At 51.4% G+C, this 24,206-nt stretch overlaps 1 protein-coding gene across 1 annotated transcript in view; it reads right to left on the bottom strand.

The window, feature by feature from the left end:
• Window positions 1–351: 351 nt before the first annotated feature.
• The window catches only part of GRIP2 (glutamate receptor interacting protein 2), a 52,874-nt gene continuing 29,019 nt past the window's right edge, over window positions 352–24,206 (bottom strand). The window contains exons 6-24 of the mRNA XM_015585755.1: window positions 24,107–24,182; window positions 22,780–22,925; window positions 21,726–21,873; window positions 21,442–21,611; window positions 20,311–20,436; window positions 19,838–19,987; window positions 17,099–17,285; window positions 16,464–16,609; window positions 15,650–15,730; window positions 12,767–12,833; window positions 12,517–12,662; window positions 11,462–11,606; window positions 9,222–9,361; window positions 8,422–8,601; window positions 7,261–7,435; window positions 5,602–5,707; window positions 2,454–2,597; window positions 1,476–1,622; window positions 352–510 (exon numbers count right to left, since the gene is read on the bottom strand). Of these exons, the coding sequence (XP_015441241.1) occupies window positions 352–510; window positions 1,476–1,622; window positions 2,454–2,597; window positions 5,602–5,707; window positions 7,261–7,435; window positions 8,422–8,601; window positions 9,222–9,361; window positions 11,462–11,606; window positions 12,517–12,662; window positions 12,767–12,833; window positions 15,650–15,730; window positions 16,464–16,609; window positions 17,099–17,285; window positions 19,838–19,987; window positions 20,311–20,436; window positions 21,442–21,611; window positions 21,726–21,873; window positions 22,780–22,925; window positions 24,107–24,182 (2,639 nt within the window). The remainder of the gene's footprint in view (window positions 511–1,475; window positions 1,623–2,453; window positions 2,598–5,601; window positions 5,708–7,260; window positions 7,436–8,421; window positions 8,602–9,221; window positions 9,362–11,461; window positions 11,607–12,516; window positions 12,663–12,766; window positions 12,834–15,649; window positions 15,731–16,463; window positions 16,610–17,098; window positions 17,286–19,837; window positions 19,988–20,310; window positions 20,437–21,441; window positions 21,612–21,725; window positions 21,874–22,779; window positions 22,926–24,106; window positions 24,183–24,206) is intronic.

The following is a 24,206-nucleotide window of genomic DNA, read 5'->3' as shown; positions in this document are numbered from 1 at the left end:
CTGAGCTTTCCCCACACCAGACACTCTTCTGAGGAGGCCCCGTTGGCACCTGGGGCCACCCCCAGACCCATCTCCTTCTGGCTGAGTAGCCTATCTATTGGGCTGGGCACCCCTGGGCATCTTGGAAACCCAATGTGAAGGAAGGCCTAGATGCCACTCCAATTGGGGACCTCACTGCCTGGCACCCCAGTCACCACAGAACCAGAGAACAGAAACAAAGTCCTGTCCACAGCTCAGAGCCTTCCGGATGGACAAGTGGACAAGTGGGTGGCCAATTCTCCAGCCCACTACAGGTCTGCGAGCCAGGATCTGCTTGGGTGTCCCCTTGGGTATCTGGACCACGCACCGACTTCAGAGCATCCGCGGGCTGCTGGGGCCGGGCACTCGTGGGGCCCTCCTACTCTGTGCCAGTGGGTTGCGACTGATGACCAACTCCAGGACATTGCCCGCCTCTGCCAGGAGCGGCACCGCCAGGCAGCAGTCGAAGTCCCGCGTGCGAACGTGGTTGACCTGCACGGTGCACAGCCAAGGGGACAGACTGGCATCAGCTCAGCCTGGGCTGAAGAGGTGGGAATTGTGGGAGTTTTTAAATGTGGGCCCCGCCCTAGCCCAGACGCAGGGTAAATCTAGAACACTCACACAGAGGAAGTCATTCTTCATTGAACTCTCTTTCAATCCTTTTGGTTGGGTTTTGTCAGAGAGAAAGTCCTAGGGAGATGCCAGTACATCCTTTGCACCCCTCTAATACCTCCTTCTCTCCCTTTTTAACATGAAGGAGCAGATACACACTTAGGCTCCTGCCTAGAATTTTGTGACATTGCCTTGTTTCTATTTTATTTGTATTTTACATTAGCCTTCTAGTTCAAGCAAGGGGTGCTGGGTTTTCATTCCTCATGGGCTAGAAAAATTTCCTTTTAAAATAAATTTAAGTTGAAAAAACTTCATCAATTTAGAGAAAAACGTATATTCAGTAAATGTAGCACAAATATGGCAGAAATCACACTAAAGGAACATGGGAAAGGCAGCCTGAGGTGGCTGGGTCAGGATGCCCACAGCTTTCCATGTTCTCAGCCACATTTCCCAGCCTCCCTTGCAGTTGATGAGGTCACATGACTAGTTCTGACCAATAGGCCATGAAGGGGAGTGGCTGGTGAAGGCAGAAAAAAACTCATGTGTGATTTTCCAGTTTTGTTTCCTCTGCCATAGAGTCTGAGGTAATGACAAGAGGGTGAAGCCTCCATCAGCAAAGGCAGAGCAAAGCTCACGCTGGCCCACAGTGGACACATAGTGTAGGCTATAAATAATAATTCACATGTGTTAAGCCACTGAGAATCAGGAGTTGTTAGCTACTGCAACATAACTGAGCCTAACCCAACTAATACAACTAGTGATGTCATTACCTTTTCATAGATGCAAAAGCTGGGGCTCAGAGAGGGGAGGGGACCTAGAAAAGGCCACTCCTGCTGCAGCATTACCTGAAGGACCCTGTCGAAGGGCTGGAGGCCACCACGTTGGGCTGGCCCATCAGGGCGCACGGTGTGGACATAGACACCCTTCTCCAGAAGGCCGTCTGAGACACTGAAACCAAAGTCATTCCTCTTGGGGTCCTTGTGCAGGGTCACCTGAGAAGAGAAGGAGGTCCCTAGCATGCTGAACTTTGTCCTCAGCCTCCCACAGTAGCCAGAATCCCTTGGTGTGGCATTCAGTGCCGCTGGGACCCAGCCCCAGGCCCTTTGCCCAGTTGTACTCCTTGTGCTTTATTCCTGTGCCATGTAGCACCCCTTCCTCTTTTGCACCTCAGCAGATCCCCCAGTTCATAGCATTCGACACAACAGAGGCCCTTAGGAAAAATGTTCTTTTCAATCCTCTTGCCTCCATCCACGAGAAGGTCTCAGTGAGGTACCCACATGTTTTCACCACCCCCTAACCCGTGCTCATCTCCCAGTTTACCAAAGAGCTAGCTTCAGGCTCAGAGGTTTCTGAGGACTGTTGAATGAAAGTTTCTTTTTCTCCTTTGTGTTTTTTATCTATATAGTATCTACAGATAGCAAAAATGCTGGCTTCTTATTTGAGGTAGTGATATATATATGCATGTATATATATATATATGTATACACACACACACACACACACACACACACACACACATATACATACGCACATAAGATATAAAAGCTTTCATATTTTATACCACCCCAGACACAATAATTCAACTAGGGGAAAAAGTGAGTCAACTTAAATAAAAATATTAATTAATAATAGCTCTGTGTATCGCAGGTGCGTGTGTGTGTGTGTGTGTGTGAGATGGAAGTTTTGGGAACCAGTCCCAAATCCCTGCTTCATGGTGGAGAATGAAGCCCGCAGTGGGGCTGGCTCATCTGGAGCCCACGGCAAGTGGGATACTGGCACCAGGACACGTGTCCAGGCCTTCTGTGCCCACCCCCAGCACTCACCTTGTGCATCTCCAAGGGTGTTGGTAGCAGCAGCTCCTGCATCTCTTCAGGGGAAGCTCGTACCTCCCGGCCCCTCCGCCAGGGCCGGTGGCCAGGCCTTCCCTCAAGGGCCACACTCTGCACGGTGCCCGTCATGATGGATGCCTGCGGGGACACGGCCTTTCACTCAGACACTTGCTCTGCGTAGTCAACATCTTTGGACACCTACTATGTGCCCACCTTCAAGGTCACAATGGTGAGCAGAACAGATGCAGTGCTGCCCTCCTGGAACGCTCAGGATTGATCAAGTCACACTAGCAATCAGAATAATCATCAGTGACACTGAATTAGCACCTACTCTGTGCTAGGCTTCGTTCTAACCACTTCATACATAGAACATGTTTTATTCTCTACACTATTACGAGGCAGGCAAATACCATTATTTTTTTCCATTTTACAGATGCAGAAACTTAGGCTTCAAGAGATTAAGATTCGAACTCAGAGTCTGGCTCCAAAGCCGAGGGTCTTAACCACTCTGCTACTCGCAAAAACAAGATAAAATTACACACGGCAGTAAACGTCACAGAGGCCAGGTACGGGAAAGGTGAGGGGCTAGGACAGATCTGGTCCAGTGTGGGAGGTCAGGGAAGATTCCTGAGCTGAGATCTCGAAGATGAGCAAGAAGTGGGGTGGGGAGGAAGAGAGTCCCTGGCAGGCAGAGGGAATGGCGTGCACAAAGCCCCTGCGATGAGGAATCTGGAAGAAGGCCGGAGGGGATGCATGGAATGAGGCTCGGAGGTGAGGGCTTAATCCTGCACACTGTAGACTACAGTGAGAAACGTTAACTTTATCCCAAGAGCTATGGGGATAGTCCGAACGATTTATGGGAGGGATAGGGGACAGGATCAGATTTGTGGATGTAGAAGCATCTTATAGCTGCTGGGTGGAGACTGGACTACAGAGGTGGGCATGGAAGCTGGGAGGGAGACCTGCCGGGGACCGTGTAGTTGTCTAAGCAAAAGATTGCTATGGTCTGGACGGGGATGGTGACAGTGGGGAAGAACAGAAGGAGCAGAGTCAGAACGTGTGTCAGAGGTAAACCGAGGGCGTGCCAAGGAAAGGGCAGGCGGAGTCATAATAAAGGCTGTGCTCTAAGATGACAGCAGCGAGTTTGTGGCCCTGAGGGAAAATTTATTCATGCTCAGACTGGGAAATCCATAGATGAGGGTAGGGGGCTGCAGGGGTTGGTAGGATGAAAGGATGTACCTCTTAACATGTGACATTATACAATTTCCTAGGCACAGAGCTACCTCCTCAGCCTAGTAACTTCCCTCCTCCTGCCTATCACAGTATCTGAGTTTCCACTACTAATGCAAGGTTCTACCTGAGGTTGAGGCTGGGTGTTTTGGTCTTTTCGAGATCTCCTAAGGGAAGGCAGATTATGATAACAATTGTTTTAGGGCCAAACTCTTGGGTTGGGGTGGAGAGAAGGAGAGAAAAACAGGAGAGGACATTGAACGAGGAGGCAAGAGGCACCTTTCTCAACTCTCACAACTGGACCTCACCTGCCTGGAGAGCCAGGGTCCTTAGTCACACCTGCTCAGAGTCTTGGAATAAGAGATTTGCTAAAAAATGAAATCAGGGTATCACAGGCTCTTTGACCCTAGAATTGTAGGACTCTCGGACTTCCTGTTGAGATGCAGACTGAGCTGATATAGAAAGCTCTCATCTCCCTCCAAATTTGATGGTAGATTAGTTTTTTAAAAAATAAACACGAAGCAAGAAAGGAAAATTTGGAGGAGCAGGAATAGAACCATTTGGCCTATGAAACCAGATACGCACATTAGGAGCTGGGATACCTGTTCGAGAAAAAGCAGAGAGCTGGAGGGATGCCATCTACTACTGAGTGAGGACTAGAGACATCTGCCTGCCCGCACCGGGGTTCAGAAGGGGGCCACCAGGACTGGAGTGGGCTGGAGAAACCATTTGTGACAAACCGGAAACCTTCGCATGACCTTTGTATGAACGTGGGTCAGAATCTGTCTTCCAAACAGTGTAATAGAAACACCAAGCTGAGGAATTCATGTGCAAACCTGCTCTGAAACTGATGAAGTTCAAAAGCCCCAACAAAGACCTGTGAGGCACGACCTCCGAGATGCTTCAACAACACAAAGCACATGTGGGATGCCTCCAGGAGCAACCGCTGCTGAAAGGAAGCACGACGATGAAATACAAAGTCCACCGGCCACAGACGCAACAGACATACGAATTTGCACCCAAGGGACTAGGAAAAAAAGACATCCAAAGAAACTTTCAAATAAATCTGCTTAAAATGTGCAGGAAAATAAGAAAACGAAAAGCAGACTGTGAAGAGTTGAAAAATGATGAGAAATTATAGAAATAAAAGATGTAGAAGTTGAAATATACTCTTTAGGAAATTGGTTAAATGGTAGACTAAAGTCAGCCAAGGAAAGAACTAGTGATTTGGAAGACAGGTTAAGGAAAGCAACCAGAACATGGTGCAGAGAAAATGTGAAAGACAAGCAGAAATTGAGATGATTGCCCTCGGACTGTGCAGGAGCTGCAGAAACGACTCAGCTGCATCCTGCCTAGGGCATCCCGGTGGCCTTTTGCATCGTGGGCCATGTTGACCTCACACAAAGCTGCAGTCACCTCTGGGCTCCTCTGGCTCCTCATCTCCTGTGTTGTAACTGACGTCGACATCCACGCAGCTCCACAGGGCATGCCCACAACCATATCCACACATGGCACATACACACACGGACACGAAAACTGCCCCTAGGCATTCGAATGTGCACATCGGACACACGTGTTCTGAAAAGACGTTCAGCATTTGCACATGCATGAGCGTGCTTACATGCATACAAACATTCATGTTCCCATGCACACACAATGATGCCAGCCATGTTTACATGTGCACACACCTCGATGTGCCGACCATGGTGCTCTTAGTCACACCTGCATACGTGTCCATGCACAGTTTGCACATATGTGAAGACACCTTTACACATAGGATGCTAGGTGATTGCATATACACATGTTACACGGGAGCACAATCCCATCAACATGCTTGCCTCCTAAGGGCACACAAATCAGTGTGGCCTGATGTGGGTACCCTCATGCAGGCCCTCAGGGCAGGCGGCCATACCTCCAGTTCCCTCAGCAGCTCTGACTGACCACATGACTCCAGGTCTTCGAGGGCTTCCCCGAACACACTCCAGAAGCCCTCCTCTCGGGTAGGGCCGGGGGCCAGGCTGTAACGTAGGAACCACAGAGCGTCAACTCCTGGCAGGTGGGTGGGCAGGCAGGCAGGCTGGGACCTGAGGAGTCTTCTAAATGGCCATCAGCGTTGGACTTGAGGGGCCAGAGGGTGGGCAGGCGGGCAGGCGGGCATCCTTTGCTGGGGCCCCGGGGCAGTGGTAGGTGACACAGAATGGGGGAAAGACGCAGCTAGGGGTGACCGAGACTGCCGGTGGCCAGTTAGAACAGGGGCAGATGAGACGGGGTGGAGAGCGGTGACACAGGACGCCTGGGAAGAGAGACAGACGGACAGACAGACAGACAGAGAGGAGATCCATGGTGTAGCCCAAGAGGAGGCCCCCTGGCCCTACCCAGACACATGGCATTGTAAGACAGTGACAGGGACAGAGCTAGAGCCAGCCACGACACAGATGGATGGAGAAGATAAGTGTTTGTGCTGGGGGAGGTGTTGAGACCACTCCATGACTTCCACATGGGTTGTGTGAGCCCCTTATCAGCTCTAAAATAGAGTCTCATTAGAAAGGTAACAAGTCACATTTTTATGCTCCGGAGTTCACAAACTCATCTGCCAGCTTCAAAGTCCTGGCCATTTATAAAGTACGCTATGGTTTGCAAAGTACTTTCTCTCTTACAAAGGTATGCAGCCTTTCCTCTATTAGGGACCCTCTGTATGAGTGAGGGGCCAGAATCTGCCTTTCAAATAGTGTGATAGAATCACTGAGCTGAGGATTCATTTTAAAGATGAGAAGACTGAGGCTGAAGGGCATTCCCTCCATTCAAACCAATTCTACAAACATCATGAACCAGAAGAGTCTTGTCTGGGCACAGGGTTATGCAGGTGAATAAGGCATGGCCTCTCTTCTCCAGGATCTGAGGATTAATTTACGAAGTGTGTATAAGCATCTAATGGATGCCAGGCACCAAGCTAGGGGTGCCATGCAGAAGAGACAACAGCCAGGTAACTAACCGCGTAGGTATAAGGTGGTCAGTGTCACTACGAGCCTCATCCAAGCAACTAGGGTTACCAGAAGAGGGAGGGGGGCATTCCAGAGGCCGGGAAATTTGAGCTGGGTTTTGAAGGATAAATAGGTGTTGGCCAGGAGAGAAGAGGGGAAGGTGTTCTGGGCAGAGGGAACTGCCTGACCAAAAACAGACATGGGAAGGGGGTGGCTTAAGGCCAAATGGGGAATGGCATTCCCCCATGGGGCCAGCTCTCTGCAGGAGCCTCCTCCTCCAGGGGGTGAGGCTGAGTCCTTCAAAGACAAAACTACAAAAACCACCACATCCAAGGCCCCACGCTGCTTCCCCACCTCCACACCTCTGCCCCTGCAGTGCCCCCCACCCAGCATGCCCTTTCTCCCATCTCAGCCCAACTGAGATAATCTGCTTGATGCTTCCTCTCTTCTCCTAGGGAGTGCCCCTCCTCGAAGGCCAGACGAGACTCTTCCATCGCCCCCACCACTGTGGCACAGGAATCAGCCACCCTCATCCACCCTAGCCAAGAAACTACCACTGTCTCTTTCCTCATGGTGCTCCCATCACAGACCTAGTTGGTGGCTCCCAATCCTCCTCCTCCTCCTCTTCGGGGAAGCTCTCATCGGCAGGCGCTGGGGTATAGCTCGTCCTCCGGGGCTCAGTGGGTGGGGGGCTGCTTCTCAGTCTGCTGGGCCGCCACTCCTGGGGGGTCATGCCCCGGGCTGTAGCCTGTGGAGTGTAGGAACCTGGCGGGTGGAGAGAGGGGTTGTCTGGAAGCTTCCTGCTCCATTCCCTAGCAGTACTGGGTGACCCTGGATAGGTCTTTGCCCTCACTGGGCCTGCATGACTACCCAGAGTGCCCTGAGGGCCCCTGCCACCCAGGTTCCTACCCCAGAAATGCCCAGATCTGATCGTCTGGCAGAAGAGTTAATGCCCAGGGCTCCAGGACCCTGTCTTAGCTCCACTGGGCTCAGCTTAGTTGACTCCTGCCCAAGAGAGAAGTCCAATATTTCGACCATCTCTCGCTTCCTGTCTTTGAGAGTTCTGAAGGTCCTGCCACAGGAGATGAGCTGAGAGGTGTTGATCAAGTGCTCGAGTTGGGGAAGCTGAGACCCACAGTGAGGACCAGGGCTGGGAACCACCCAAGGCCACCTACAGGCCTCACTCACTAGTTCCCTGAGCTGAGCCTTGGGGAGTCTCTGTGGCTCTGGGTCACAGAGGCCTAAAGACCACAGCCACGTATTTAAATGAGTCCCCTAAGCCCCGAGGCCACCCACGGATCTCAGCATGCATGAGCAGGGGAACCTTTGTCCTAGGAGGGCACCCTGGAGGAGTCCACCCCAAGCTGGGTCTTGTAGGATGGAGTGGGAGGGGGCTTTCTGCCTTCCCATCTTTAATTGGATGCAGCGAACACTGATTGAGCACCTGCTGTGTGCTGGACATCAGGCTGGGAATGAGAAAGACGGAAGAAGACCAGCGTGGTCTCTAACCTCAAGGTGGGGTGCTGTGGTGCTGTGAACTCTAATCAAAAGATGTATGAAGGCCTGCGGTCCATGCTTTGAGGAGTGAGGGGCCCTGTGGGGTCTGCCTTTAAGAAAAGTATCCCTAAAGGATGGAACTAGAAGAGGAGGATTAAGGAAAATTAGGCAGACAAAACATTCCCTGCAAAGACCAGGCAGTTGGGGAGACCCAGAGAGAGCATGTTGCTTATCCAAGGGCTCTGGGGTGTTACCTGGGCCCCCAAAGCCACCCTCTGTGGCCGAGCTGTCCCAGGACTCCACAGCGCTGTCCACACTGGGCACAGCAGGTGAGAACCGGGCTGCCGTCAGGCCTCCTTTGAGCGCCTCTGGTGGGTCCTCATCCGCATCACTGGCCTCGCTGAAGCTGCCTGACTTGCGGGGTGGGGGGGGGCCTAGGAGGAAAAGTAGGTGTCACTACCACTGGCCTATGACCTCGAAGACACAGAAGACACAGAGATGCTCAGCCAGCTTCAGTTTTCCACTTGAGTCTGGTTTGGGAATTCAGAATCTCTATGACTCCCATGCCTGCTGCTGGGCAGTTTAATACGTAGGAGGTGCCATGCCAACAGGCAAACCTGTTTCACACACGGGAGCACTGAGGCTCGGGGAGGCTGAACAGCATGCCCAGGGTCACATGGTGAACAACAGTGGAGCCCAGACTAGAAGAAAGATCCTAAAGCTCAGGTTCCTTCCACTGCACATGGTGGCCTCCCTACCAATGCATGGGGACAAAGACAGGGGGAAACCAAGGAACATACAAGGTACAGCAGCTTTAAGAAGCAAGAAGTGATGAAGAGCAGGATTTAGACCCAGACTGCCCCATACCAGCTGTGTGACCTTGGGCCAATCACTCCCCTCTCTGAGTGATGTCTCTTTAGCTTTCCCAGGTATCCTCCCATAGGGGTTAGCGAGGGTTCCGTGAGGTTGGGCACACAAAGCCTGGTATAGAGGCACAGAGGGTCCTCTTGTCCTAAATGGGCTGGATGACCCCAGGGTGGAAGGTGAGGCTCACGGTCTAGCTGCTTCTTGATCTTCAGTGTGACGGTCTCACCAGCCACCTGCAGGAGATGGATGGCCTCACTCAGGGGCCGGCCCTTGAGGCTAACGCTGTTGATGGCCAGGATACGGTCCCCAATATGGATAGCGCCAGTCCTGGGGAGGAGGCACAGGGCAGATGATGAAAGTTAGATACTTAGGGCTTCAGAGTGGGGTTCTGCCCTCGGGGAACCAGGAACCCCAAGGCACAAGCCTGGCTGACCTCAGTTAAACCCAGCTGCCAAAAAATGCAAGTGTGATATTGAGTTGCATTAATGAAGATGTCAAGTCTAGAATCTGGGAGTGGATTATTCTAACTGTAAAGTTAGGTTTTGGAACCAGTGTCAAGAATGAGTTTTGAGTATTGTTTGAATTCTACAAACTAGCTGCCAAATACTAGCTATGTAATCTTGGGCCAGGTTTTTAACTTCTCTGAGTCTCAGTTTCTTTATTTGTAAAGTAGGGATAATAATATTTATTTTATCAAATTATTACTGAATATTGGGTGGGTAGAATGAATTCCCATTTCCATCTAGCAGAAATACGTGGGTAGACTGTCTCTCTCCCTAGGCCTCAGTTTCCCCACCTAGAGAAGGAGCATAATCCCTGGACCCCAGTGGTTTTCTACCTAGACACCACTGGAATGACCCGAGGAGCTTTTTTCGAAACGCAGATGCCTGGCCTCCATCTCTGAGCAATTAAATAGCATGGGAGTAGGGTTAGGGACGGTGATTCTGAGGGGCGGCCAGGGCTGGGGATGCGGAGAGAAGTTGCAGCAGCTGCTGAGAATGCACCTGACTCAGGTGGGGGAGAAAGAGGGAGAGGGGGTCTTGAACCCCAAATGCAGATGTTGCCCCAAGTGGGAACTCGCAGAAGGTCAAGCCCCATCTGCCCTCAGGTCTAGCATTACCCAGCAAGCTCCCCCAGGGCCCAAAGGAGTGAGTGAATCAGAGAATGGCAGGTGCAGGGAGGGGGTCAGAGCTGGGCTGTCCAGGATGATGGCCACTGGGCTCCTGAAATGTGCTGGCCCGCAATGAGATGTGCTGAAAGTGTAAAACACACACCAGATTCTGAAGACATAGTATACAAAATAGAATATAAAATGTTTTGTCAATAATTTTTATATTAATTACACGTTGGAATACATATATATTTGAGATTCATGTTACTTGTTTCTTTTTATTTTTTCTAATGAGGCTACTAGAAAGTTTATGAATCACACAGACTAGCTGCCAAATACTAGCTACGTGACCTTGAGCCATAAATTTGTGGCTTACGTTATATTGCAGTTGGACAGCCGAGCTAGACCAGCCCGGCAAAGGCGGGGGCGAATTGTTTGTTGAGTCCTTGGTGTCCAGAACAGGCTGGCACACAGTAGGTACTCAGTAAATTCAGAAGTTGAAGACATTTGAGGTCAGAACTCTCCACCCTGGCCTCTGCAGTCTGCCGGGTGTCCAGCAGGGGGCGCTCCAGGAGTGGTGACACCGGCAGGGAGCTGTCCTGCTGCGTTTCAGCCACAGAATCCCTCCCATCCTCCTGCTGCACCTCACCACCTGTGGCTCCTCCTCAGGGGACCCATCCTGCCCCTTCAGCTTGGTCTGGCTCCTCGTTCACAGCCAGCTTCTCAGTGCAGGGATTTTACTGCACCGCTGACAGGAGAATGCTCCGTCTCACCCACACTGGAGTGGCCTCCCTATAAATCCCGTGGGGTTCCTTCTACCTCTGGACCTCAGATTCACCTGCTCCCCCAACCAACCAAAGATCCTGGGACACCCCACTTCTCAAAGCTCCCCCAGCTGCCACAGTTTGGGGAATACTTTCCAGGGGAGAGGACAGCGTAGGGGCAGGCCCCCAGGGCACCCGGAAAAGCCCCAGGCTGTGCTGGGACCCTGGTACCGGAACTGGCCCTTGTACTCTGGAGGCACCGCGGGGGCTTCAGAAAGGGTCTCAGTGCTGATTTTCCAGAAAGGTAGATTCTCCAGGTGGGGAGGGAGCAGAGGGTTTAGCACACATTTATCCAGCACTGATTTGGACTCAGGATGTCGGCTGAGGCTGGCCAACCTCTACAGAACTAAGGCTCAGGGAGGGAAGGCACAGGCCCAGAGCATTGATGTCGGAACAAAGGTCAGAATCCAGTTTGGCTGATCCCAAAGGGCAGCTCCTGCCCCAGGAGGGTTCCCAGCCCGCCCTGTGTGTCCCCACAGAGCCCCAGCTCACCTCTCTGCCAGACCACGCTTGGTGAGCCCGGAGATGATGATGGGGTCAAAAGGCTCTTCTGTGCCCGAGATGGTGATGCCCAGGGGGCCCCCGTAGCGTTTCAACTCCACCGTATAGCTGATGGCACCTGTGGTTTCCTGCTCATCTGCAAGAGCGATGCCCATTTGCGGCAGGGTCCAGTGGGGCATGGCCCAGGAACTGGGCACCCCCAGCCCCCTAAAACCTTGGTATACTTTTTCACTCACTGATACTCATCCGTTCACTCACACATCCACTAGTGCCATGGCTTCAGATGGTGCGACCGGGGGACCCCGAGGCCATCTTTTGCCTCTAGAAATGTTTTCTTCCACCCAAATATCATTTAGGAAAAAAACAAACAAGCCACGAAACCAACATTTTAAAATATAGATTACACACACCACACAAAATGACAGCAATAATGATGGTAATAATGATAATCATGATAAGAAGAAACCAGATTTCCAGCTTTTCTTAAATAAAAGAAAAAGAAATCTGCCCACAAGTGACTCTCTTTCCTAGGGCGGCAGGCAGTCGCTCTTCTGAATAAGAGATTTGCCCTCCAGTGGCCACAGTCCTCACTCCTCCCTTCTGTCTCTCACTCTGTATCATGTTTCCTACCTTTTGTCTAGTTCACTCACTTACGTCACCTGTCTGGTCTCAGATGTGTCCCAGTTGGCAGCATTTGCTTACTCGCTCACACACCCTCCCATGCAGTGGTGCATCCCGTCCTTCATTCACACCCCATCCACTCATCTGCTCACAGATGCTCCCTGTGTCTCCCCTGCTAGGCGGTGCCTCAAACCCCCTACCAACCTCACGAGGGTCCTGGAGGGCCCTAGACCCCAGGGACAGTGAGAAGTCTGTGATGCCGCCCCTCCCCAGTCTGTCCATTTAAGGAGTCTCCATGAGCTAGCCCTCAGGTGGCACCCACCACCATCCCTCCTTGACCAGACGGAGCCCAGAATTTCAAGCTGGGCATTCACTAGTCTAGAGGGTGGACCTCAAGAGGTGGCAGGGCAGGGTGGGGGCCATACCGGAGTTGTCTTCGTCCTTCCGGATCTTCAGCTTTACCAGGTCCTCACACTGCCGCAGGATCTGCATGGCGTCCTCCATAGCACAGTTGTCCAGGCGGATATTGTCGATGGCCAGCAGCTTGTCGCCTGGTTCGAGGGTGCCGGTCCTGCATGAGCAGGGGTGGTGGGCAGGAAGGAGCCTGGCACATACTGGTGCCATACCCACCCCCATCACCTACTTCGCCAGCCCTGGGCCCAGGGGCACCCCTACCTGTGTGCCACACTTCCTTTCTTGATGTCAGAGATGGTCAGGGGCTCCCCTCGCTTCCTGTTGGCCGCTGGAAGAAGAGAGGCCATGACTCTGACCTTTGATGATCTCAGCCTTGGTGGGGGGAAGGATTGGGACATGGACACGAAGCCACACGCCCTGCTCCCACTGGTGTGTGGTTGGGTGGCTGTGAACAAATTAGCTTGCCTCTTTGTGCCTCGGTTTCCCCTCTGCAAAATGAGTATAACGCCACAGACCTCATAGAGATGTCCTGAGATATAACTAGGTAAAGTAGGCACAAAATCCATCATGACTCCTGGCACATAGTAGGTGCTCGATCCACTTTAGTCCTTTTTTCCTCTTGCTCAGCCCATCCGCCAGCAAACTGAGCTCCTTGAGGGGCAATGTCTGGCTGGTGTCTGTGTCCCTAGCACCTGGTCACCCAGGACCCAGACATGGGTGAGAAACTGAGCTCCTTGAGGGGCAATGTCTGGCTGGTGCCTGTGTCCCCAGCACCTGGCACAGGGTCAGGACCCAGACATGGGTGACTCTTCCATAACAGAGTTCTTCCTTCCCTGGCTTCAGGGAGTGCTGGCTGCTGACAGCTCACAACTGGATCCCACTTTGGAAACTGCCTTTGGCCGAGTGAGCAGCCTTATCCAAGGTAGCATCCCTCCTGGGTGCAGCCTACATCTAATGACTGATCCATGCAAGGTGGTACAAAGGCCTGGCTCCCAGCCTCAGCTCAGGACAACTTCCGGGGCCTCCCAGCTGACAGCACTCCATGGGATTGGCTGAGCCTCTATTGCAACTGCATGGCGGCCCAACTTCTCCCTGTGCCCAGTCCTGCATCCCTCATTGCTCACAGGTGTTGATCCCAAGCACCCTCCTCAGTAACCTCTTGTCTGAGAAACTTTTCCTGGGGAATATAACCTAAGACAATTTATGTTACACGAGTGGCTAAATTTTCTTGCATAAAGAATCCATTTGGGCTAATGGGTTTTCCCATTAGTGATCAGGCTGTAAGAGCTCCGTCTAGCCTGTATGGCATCTTTGCAGATGAGACAAAGGTGCCCCTTCCAATCAGTCTTTTGAGAAGTCGTAAGGAAATTGTGAGCCCGCCTTGAATGGGCATCCTTGTGACATGTAGATGCCGCGTAACTGAACCTGGTGGTCCTGCCCAGAGGCTACTGGACTGGAAGCAGCCTCTCCTCTCCTAGCTTGCTTAAAGTCCCACCTCCATCGACTGCAGAGTCTGGGGCAGGAAGAAGCTGCAGAAGCAGCTGCCCTTCTGAACAGCTGCCCCTCCACCGAGCCCCACATGGGGGCCGAGGATCCCTCCACGCAGGATGGCAATACTAGTCGTCTATTCTGAGAGGCAGGTCTTGGGGAATGGTGTCCCAGTATCCCTTGCCTGACCTGGGGTCAGCCCACCAATCTGTGTGCTGCCATGGCCAGAGAGGACACCTGCCAGGAGGCCACCTCAGCAGGGCAGTGGGTGCATTGATGCTGTGACCAGATGAGTGGGGTCTTCACCCCCACTATCCCAACTTCTTTTCCTCAGGCCCCCAAGGACAGAGCTGTGTTGAGCCAGACCCTAGTTCCTCAGCCTCATTCTCTCTCATCAATTCATCCTATACTCATTCATTCATTCATTCATTCGTGCATCAAACATTCCTGAGTCTCTACTATGTGCCAGGAAGGGAAATAGCAGTGAACAAGACAGTCAAAGACCCCTGCCCTCTAAGAGCTACCAGTCTAGTGCGGGGGAGGTCACAGATAATCAACAAATTTTTTTCCCCCTCTTTAATTCCCCCCTCCCCCACTTCCAGCCCTGACCTATGGATGTTGCCGTTTTCCGCTCAAGAACTGGATCTCTGAAGGTGGGGTGTCTCCTCCCACACTTGGGGCATGTACCTGGGGCCAGGTGAGCTCAGGGGCCTGACAACCCTGGTGCACTCGGGGGAAGAGGTGGGGGGGCCTGGCGCACCCTGGGTATGGTCCGTGGCTCCACCTGGGGCGTGAACCCAGGGCCTTTTGTGTGTAAAGCAGACGTGCTAATCGCTACACAATGGAGCCACCCCCTAATCAACAAAATTTAAAAATAGTTTGTTAGATAATAAAGTGTGCTATGGAGAAAAATAAAGAAAGGTAAGAACCACGTGGAGGGCAGTGCAATTTTAATCAGGTGTGGGGAAGGCTTTGCCAAGGTAGCATTTGAGCAAAGACCCGAAGCGGGTGGGGAAGAGGGCAGAGGAAATAGCCAGGGCAAGGGCCCTTGGCCAGAAGGAACAGAGGTGTTCAAGGAACAGCCAGGTGGTCAGCAGTGGCTAGAGAAGTGTGATTGAGGAAGATGGCGGGAGGCGAAGTCAGCGGTCACAGAACCCAGACCACAAAGGGCGTCGTCGGCCCTGAGGACTTGGGCTGCTCACTCAGGGTTAGATGGGAGCCGTGGGGTCCACCTTTCTTTTTCATTCTCCAGTCCCTCACTTACATTCCTTTGACAAACAAGAATGGGGACACAGACACTAGCCAGTGTATCTCATAAGCGAGATACACTTATGAAGCACTTGCTGCGTCTCAGGCCTCTTCTGCGCTCTGGGCACACAGAGGTAGACAGAAAACCAAACCAGGCCCACCTGTTTGGTGCCTTTAAGCCACTTCACCCTACCAGGAGACCCCAAAGGCTCCCCATTGTGCAGAAGAGGAAACCAAGGCTTTGAGAAGCTCTAGTCTTGCCTAAGGACACCACTGGTAGTTGTACGGTGGACAGAACCCAAGTCGGCCGGTCGTCCCACCGGGAGCCTTTCCCCTGGCCAGGCAGTGTGCTCTTTCGCCCAGCAGGTGACAGTATGGCAGGGACAGTATGGCAGAGAGGGGACTCACAGCTGATGGTGATGCCCAGCTCCACACCACGCCTCTTAGGCAGCTTCACATGGAAGGTGCCGCTGCTCGGGATGACAGACTCTGGGTACAAACAGATGTGGATCCATGTGAGACCCGGCCTCACACCCATTCTGGTCTGGCTGGGAGGGACTCCAAAAAGTCACTGTCCCAACCCTCTCCTGCTTCTTCCTCTTGACAGATGAGGAAACCAAGGCATGGTGAGCTGACAGATTGTACCAAAACCACCAACCCACCCGGTCAGAGCAGAGTTGGGACTGGAACCCGGACCTCACGACTGCCAGCCAGGGGTTCCCTATGGCCAAACCCAACCCAATTCAAATCTAGCGACGATTTCCTGAGCACCTAGTATATGTCGGGCCTTAGCTGGGTGTTTTCATGTGATTTACCTCACCGAACCCAAGCAACATCCCCTGTAGTGGAAGGATTTTATTTACTATTATAAAGCTGGAGAAACGGAGGGAAGAAGGAAGTGTCCTGTCCAAGGTCACACACAGAGTGTCTCAATCCCAGGACCAGAATTCTAAACCTAGTTGTTGTTTGGAGGTCTTGGCCTAAACACTGCAGAGGAGCATGGAGTATTTTCAGCCCCAATCTGCCCTCCCTAGGTCCTTGTTCCAGTGTAAAATCCCTCATGCCTCACGTTGGCCCGTGGACTCCACCCCCCACCCTGCAAGTGCCTTCCCTCCCACTGTCAGTGCTAAGTCCATGTGCCTTTGCACCAGGCAAGACCAGGATAAAGAGAGGAGGGAGCACAGGGTCCCAAGGCGTGAGGAAATGAAGGGCATTCACTCACCTGCCACATCAAACTCGACCTCCAGCACGACCTTGTGGGCCAGTGCTGCGTCCCGCAGCAGCTGGTTGGCCTCCTCCATTGTCCCATCCTCAGTGGCAATGCCGTTGATGGACAGGACACGATCCCCGACCTGCAGCAGCCCGCACCTGAACCCCGGGCAGCCCAGCAGAGAGAAGCAGTTCCATCACCATCATGGCTCCATTGGGAGACAGGAACACTGTGCCAGGGCAGGCCTGGGGTGTGACTTTCAGCTCTGCCTCGCACCAGCCAGAGATCCTCAGGCAAATTACCACATGACTCTGGCTAAGGGAATGACCTCGATGGGCCTCATTTTGTCTGTCCAATGCGGATGATGCCGTGCCTTACGTGACGTATGTATAGAGGACTATGACTTTAGACAGATAGGGGTTCAAGTCCTAGGTCACTCCTGAGCTGTGTGACCCTGGGCAAGTGAATCAACTTTTTGCATCTCGGTTTCCTTATCTATAAATGGGGTTGGTGATGGAGTTGATGTGATGGTTAAGTGAGATACACTTGTGAAGCCAGGCTTGGTGTGTGACTCAGTTTCCCTGGCTGTCCATGCGCCCCTGAATCGAGGAGTGGCAGGCCCAGTGGGGAGGGGGCAGTAGGCTCACCTCTCTGCCGGGCTGTCGGGCTCGATGAAGCGCACAAGAGGTGGGGAGGACAAGGTCTCGGTGGCGAAGATGCCGCCCTGGAGCTGGAGGCCAAAGCCGCTGAGGGGGTCACCGCAGAGCACGACCTCTGTGGTCTCTGTGTGCACGATCTGCCCGCCTGGCCCCACCGTGCTGGAGGCCAGTGACACTGCGGGGCAGGTGGGCAAGGCACTCAGGGGGCGCAACACAGCCAGGCCTTCCTGCTGGAGCCAACCCACCCCTGGGCCCGAGGACCTGGAGTCAGAGGGGCAAGTGAGTGGGAGTTCTGACTTATCCTGGAGCCAGCTGAGTCATGGCCCATTCGGAGCCTCAGTTTCCTCATCTGTACAAGAGTCATGATTCTTAGCAGGGCTATGGCAAGGATTAAGGAAGACAGCTCTTGGGATTGTCATGTTAGAAAACAGAAGTTCTGAGGGTCGGTGAAATTATGTCATATGCTATGTTAGGTTAGCTATGTTATAATGCTGTCATATACTATAGTATATATTATGTTATTTTTGGTAACAGTTTTATTGAGATACAGTTCACCTCTGTAATATTCACCGATTTAAAGCGTACAGTTCAATAGTTTTAGCATATTCACCAAGTTGTACAATCAAGTTTAGAACATTTTCATCACCTCCCAAAGAAACCCTGTTCCCTTTAGATATAGTCCCAAATCTTCCCATCTCTCCTCACCCCAAGCAACCACTAATCTATTTCTTTCTCTATAGATTTGACTATTCTGGACATTTCATATAAATAGAATCATATAATAGGTGCTCTTTTGTGTCTGGCTACTTTTGCTTAGCATGTTTTCAAGGTTCAGCTATATTGTAGCAAACATCAAAATTTCATTCCTTTTTAAGGCTGAATAATATCCCATTGTATGAATATACCACGTTTGTTTATCCATTCATCTGTTAATGGACATCTCGATTGTTTCCAACTTTTGGCTAAAATAAATATACTGCTATGAATATCCATGTAAAAGTTTTTAGGTGGACATGACACGCTTTCATATCTTTTGGGCAAAGACCTAGATGTAGAATTGTTTGGTTATATAACTTTTTGTATAACTATTTGATATATTATGTTACTTAATATATAATATTTTATATTCTGTATATAAAATACATTTGTATTATTAATGTCCATATTGGAAAAGGATTAAGAACTACAAGTTGGAAGTTACAAAATAGTCATGGGGATGTAAATTATAGCCTAGGGAATGTGGTGAATAATATTGTAATAACTATATATGGTGTCAGAGGGGTGCAAGACTTATCTGGGGGGGTCGCTTCACTTTGTAAGTTATATAAATGTATAACCACTATGCTTTACATCTCAAACTGACATAATATTGAATGCTAACTGTAATTGAAAAATAAAAAAAATTTAATATGGATATTTATTAAATGAGATTTACTTTTATATTTTATTCTATAACTAATGCTATACTATTATGTCTTTGTACCCTATTTTGTTATATTTCATATTACACATTACAATATGTGTACTATATTATGTTGTTGGGTATATTGTGTTATTATATTTATATATTTTTTTCACTATTATAAACCTAATGATAACAATGATGCATGGTATATAAGTGTTCAAAATATCATTATCTAATTAACTATTATAATCAATAAGAACAATGATACTTTATTAGTCACTCATTTTAGGAAGGGGACAGGTAAGGGGTCCCAAAGGCCTCTAGCTTCCGCATGCTCCTGCCAATGAACAGCATTTCCAAATCTCTTCATCTACACAACCCCAGCTTTGATGGTTGGTAAAGGTGATTGGTAAAGGTGTATTTTATTTCTCAGCTGACTCTGATATCTGTTTCCCTTTTCACCTTTGTTGCCTGGAAGCTCACAACCATATTTAGCTCCTTTCAGGTACCAGGTAACTTGTATTCCTCTTCTCCCTCACTTGGTTCAATTCCAAATGGCCCAGTTTGACCCACTATCCTTCCTGGAGGCCTTTCCAATTCCAATTCACATGGCAGGAGGCTGGGTACACTTTTTACATCAACAAAGAAAAGACTCTTCCCAGGAAAGATTTCAAAATTCTGGGCATTCTTGTGACTTTTGCTACTTCCACATGACTCCTGCATTATCATCCCTACTATTTGTCTTTACATTTATCCACTCTTTAGAGTATTTAAATACCTTCGATTCAGAAGGGAAATATATATATAGTGGTCATAAATAAAGAAAAAAGTCTATAATTAAAAGGTAAGTAGAAATATATATATATAGTAAAAGTGAAAATTATTACATTCTAGATAGCTAGTCTCAGGCATGTGGGTCTTCGTCTTAGAGGAAATTTAAAAAATGTCAGAGAAGTGATATACAGTTAAACCACACATTTAAATAGATCAGGACTGAATGAAAAAAAATGAAATGGAGTTACTGTGAGACCTTCCTGCAAATCTGAAAAGGTATCCCGTCCTCAAGACACTCTGCCACCACCTGCTGGGAACTTTTCATGACAAAAATACAAGACTAAAATGAACAAAGTAACTGACTCCTCTGGTGTGTCCTCATGCAGTGTACAATGTGCCCAATCATCCACAATAGCCTGGTGTACCACTCATGTTTTTAACAACCCCATACACACATCTAGAGCTTTGTCCCCAACTATCCCTCTTCAGCAAATCTCTCTCTCAGGCACACAGGCAACCCAGAAGGGAGGGAAGAGACCATGGCTTACATGAGCTTTTGTGCTCCCTTCTTCGCTGCCTCCTCCGCCCCATTGTGGTCCGGGGGCTCATGGGCTGGGATCCACGGGGAAGGGTGCTGGGGTTGGTGCAGGAAAAGGTGTGGTTCATAATCGGCGAGGAAAATGGAGTCGAGGATAAGGCTGGGGAGATGAGAGCACAGCCCCGTGAACCCTAGCAGGGCCCTCCACAGTGGGTGCCGGGAAGCCACCCAACCACAGGGAGACGTGAGGACACCTTCTCCCATTCCCCTCAACCACTTGCTCTGTGACCTCAGGCAAGCCAATACCCTCTGGGCTTCAGGACTGCAGGGTTTTCACAGACCTGGTGAAACCCGGCTGCGGAGGACAGAGGCCCATCTCATCACTAACGTGCCAGGTGATCCTGGGCAGGTCCCCTAATTTCTCTGAGTCTTGGTTTTCTCCCCATGATACATGCACAAGCCACAGTGGGGTGGGCACATTACATCGGCTCTGGTCCTGGCCAGCAGGTGTGGCCCAGGTGGGTGTCCTGCAGTGGCCCGGCCGGGGGCTATGGCAGGAGGGCATGCAAGGGTCCCAGCGATGAGGTTGCTCGCTCCTCTGCACCTTCACTGTGGCCAGCAGAAGAAGAGAGAGGTGCAGGCATCAGGGACTGAGGGAGCGAACTCACCACACCCCCTGGAGGCTGAGCTCCCATCTGCAGATGAAGTGAGGACAGCAGGACCAGAAGATCCTGAGTTTCCCTTGAGCCAAGTGAGGCAGTCAGGATTCTACTCATGGGTCCTGGGCATGCGCGATGTGTAGGGCACTGTTCTCTGGGCTCAGCCACGCAGTGGAAACAGGGGAGGAAAAGCTGACCCGGCCAAGGCCCATGGTGGGAGGTGGTAGAGCAGAGTTTGAACCAGGCTAGTGGGTTCTAGAGCCTGAGAACTGACCCATCAGCTTTGAGGAGTGCAGTTGGCAGACAGCATCAGGCTGTAGCACCTTTGGGATCGGCTTCAGGGGCTGTGCCCTAGGCAGCCTCGGCCAGGGGCTGAGCCCTCAGGGTGTGTGGTCATTTCTACTCCATGCTGGGCTCTCAGGGTCAACTTGTGTGTCAGCAAGGCTCTTGCTGGGTTGGCCAAGGCTTGCTCAGACCTGCATCCTCCTCCTTCGACCTTCTGCATATCTCCGCAGTGAATTCTTTGCACTTCTACTCCATCTAAGCACATGCCTCCCAGGGAGCCCCAGAGATCCTGCCTCCCTCACCTGATCATCCAAACTGGCTGCCATGTAACACTTCCTTCCAGACTGACCCAGGCCCTGTACTGACTCCTCCTCCTGCTGTGGGACCTTGAGGGATCCGGCATGGTACAATGCATTCTTGGATGGAGGAGTGAGGACTCAACTGTCTCAGTCTACTGATTCTGCTTTCCTGTGCGGCACCTCCACCCTCGCCTAGGGGCTTGGCCAACTCTAGAGCCAGCTGCCAGGGCACTGGGACAAGTCATTTAGCCTCTCTGTGCCTCACTGTCATTACCTGTATAATGGGATGGTAGCCACTTTCTAGGATAATGGAGAGAATCAGAATGAGTTAATATAGAAGATGTGTCCTGAGACCTTTTAAGGGGACCCACCTGCCTCTGAGGACTTCAGGAGATGCCGACTTTGAGACGCAGGCAGGATCTCCAGTCGCACTTTTTCTGATACGCTGGCCAGGAGCTTGGTGGCCTCAAGCAATGAGCAGTGTTCCGTGCTGGTGCCATCAATGGACAGGATGTGGTCTCCAGTATGCAGAGCTCCACTCCTGACCAAGTAGGAGAGTGAACAGGGGGAGGCTGGTCTGGTCGGACAGAGTTCTGGCAGCCTCTCTCCCTGCCCATCTGCCCTTCGCTGTGGCAGAGCTCATCATGTCTCTCACCTGTCCACCACGCTGGCTGGTTTGATGCGCTCGATGGTAATGACTGGCTTGTTCCGGTGGGAGCCGGTGGTGAGTGAGATTCCCAGAGCAGACCCTGGTGTCTTGGCTATTTCCACTATCAAGGGCCCTGAAGCACTGGCCACGGTATCTGACACATGGAAGGAAAGAAGAGTTTGAAATGCAAATATTGAGAGCACTTTATTCCTAGCCTCATTCTGCTATCTTGATGTAATTCTCACTGCCAGGGAGGGATCACTGAACCCATTATACAGACTAGAAAACTGAGGTGTGCGGAGGTAAAGGCTTTGTCCAAGTCCACACAGCCACTGTGCAGCAGAGGAAAGGCAGGGATTCATGTCTGAGGGGCTCTGACTATAGGACTTTGCTGCACAATAGTAGTGTGTTCACATTTACTAAGAGCCTGCTATATGCTGGCACTGAATTGCTATGGCCACTACAACCCTTCCCCATCTCAGAAAATGGAACCCCCACTGACCAACCCAAGTGGCTCAAAAACAAAACCTAGCTCCTTCCGCTCTATGCCCTACCACCATGCTCAAACAACAGCAAATCAAGCCAACTTGACTTCCATCACATTTCCTGAATCAGATCCCTTCTACGCTCCTCCTCTGATACCAGCTGGCCCAGCCAATAGCCTTTCTTTCACTCGATGGCTGCAAATTAAAGGGCGCCCACCCTAGCCTTTCCTATCTCTGTCCTTGATTTTTTTTTTTTCACAGCACTTACTGCCATCTGACACCCTCCATATTTGATTTATTCTGTTTACTGCTGCTAATTGACTTTTTTCTGTTTACTGTTGTCTCTCCCCACCAGCTCCATGAGAACAAGGATCTCATCTGTACTATCCTCAGCCGGATCCCCAGTGCATCAAACAATGGCTGGTGCATAGTGTTTATTGCCCAGACAGGCTCAGAGAGGCTAAGTTACTGGTCCAAAGTCACACAGCCTTTCTAGTGGATGTGTGCCCACTATTCCCTCCCTCTACCCCTGGGCCTCTTTCTACCCAATCCTAGCCCTCAGGCTCCCAGCTCACCTGGAATGGCCACATCATACTCCACTTGGAAGAGTGCCTCGTGGCTGCACTGCCGCAGAGTGGCCAGGGCAATGGCGTGGCTGGCGCCATGCAACGGGATCCCATCAACGCTGAGCAGCCTATCACCCACCTTCAAGGAGCCCTCCCTGCAGGGAAGGTCCTGGTCAGCCAGCCTGGCCCGGCGCGAGCACTGGGCACAGATAGCGCTGGGAAAGGCAGGGGCACAGAAGACAGAGGAGGAGCGGGGAGTGGATGAAGGAGAAAGGGACAGAACAGATGAGTGAAGGAAAGCATGAATAAGTGAAGCAATGAATGAGTGTACAGCTGAGCACATGAAGCAGGCAAGTAAAGGTGGGAGTCGGGTCGGCCCTGATGTCTCCTGCCTCACTTGGTGCTTATGAAATTCACAGTCCCAGCTCAACTCTAGAATATTTGAGCTGGAGATGGCTCTCGAGGTCACCACCTCCCTCCAGCCCCAGGGAGAGAAGAAAACACCGTCGCTCGTTGAGGACAGCAGCCCTGCCTGGGCCACACAGCATCCGCGGTGGGGCAGTCTGGATGCGTCACGCTGCCCATCACAGAAAGTCCTTCTCCCTGTCCCCACCCTAGTTTCTTAGCAGTGATTCTGGCCTGGTGACAAATGTGCCTGGGAACCAATTCATCAGGGACCTCAGGGTAGGGCCCGAGCTTGGGTTCACCTCAGTTTGGGTCAAATCCTCACCCTAGAATGCCTGACCTAACAGGTGGCCAAAGCTATTCTGGGAGGTTCTATGAATAGCTTGTCCCAGGGCCCTATCCCAGGACGGATTTAGATTTCTGACAAGGCTGTTTCAGACTTCTCTTAAAATGGTCAGGAATCTCCCACTGAGGGGCGGGGAGGGGGGGTGGTCAGAGCTGGGAACTGGACATGTTGCTCCCCCTCATTCTCTCCTCCTGGCACATCTGGGCTGGCCCAGGCAGGGCCGGAGTGGGCAGTGCAGCTGGGACAGGGAAGGCTAAATTACAGAGGGCCATAGCTACACCAGCTCTTAGAGGCTGCAGCACTGGACCCATTCCACAGAAGGAGAAAGCAAAGGCGAGGCTTGCTCTCCGCCCACCCCTCTATAGGACGTTGGAATGAAAGAACTTGGGGTCTTTCTCTTTGGGCTTTAGTTCTGGCTCCACCAATAACTCCCTGAGTGACTGTGGGCGAATGGTGTTCCCTCCCTGGACCTCAATTTGCTCATCTGGAGAATGGACGTGATGGCCCCACTCTGCCTTCTTCACAAGGAGTTGGGGCGCGTCGGCGCTGTGCGAGCCTGTCATGTTTCGTCTGGCTCAGGCTCACCTGTCGGCAGGGCCCCCAGGCCGCACGTAGGTCAGGACAAGTGGGCGGCACTTATGGCCATCTTCATGGGCACCTCCTGGACAGAGTTCAAAGAGGCAGA

Source organism: Pteropus alecto, unplaced genomic scaffold (assembly GCF_000325575.1).
Source record: "Pteropus alecto unplaced genomic scaffold, ASM32557v1 scaffold92, whole genome shotgun sequence".
In the NCBI taxonomy this organism is placed as follows: Eukaryota; Metazoa; Chordata; class Mammalia; order Chiroptera; family Pteropodidae; genus Pteropus; species Pteropus alecto.
This window is presented reverse-complemented; position numbering and strand designations above follow the sequence as displayed.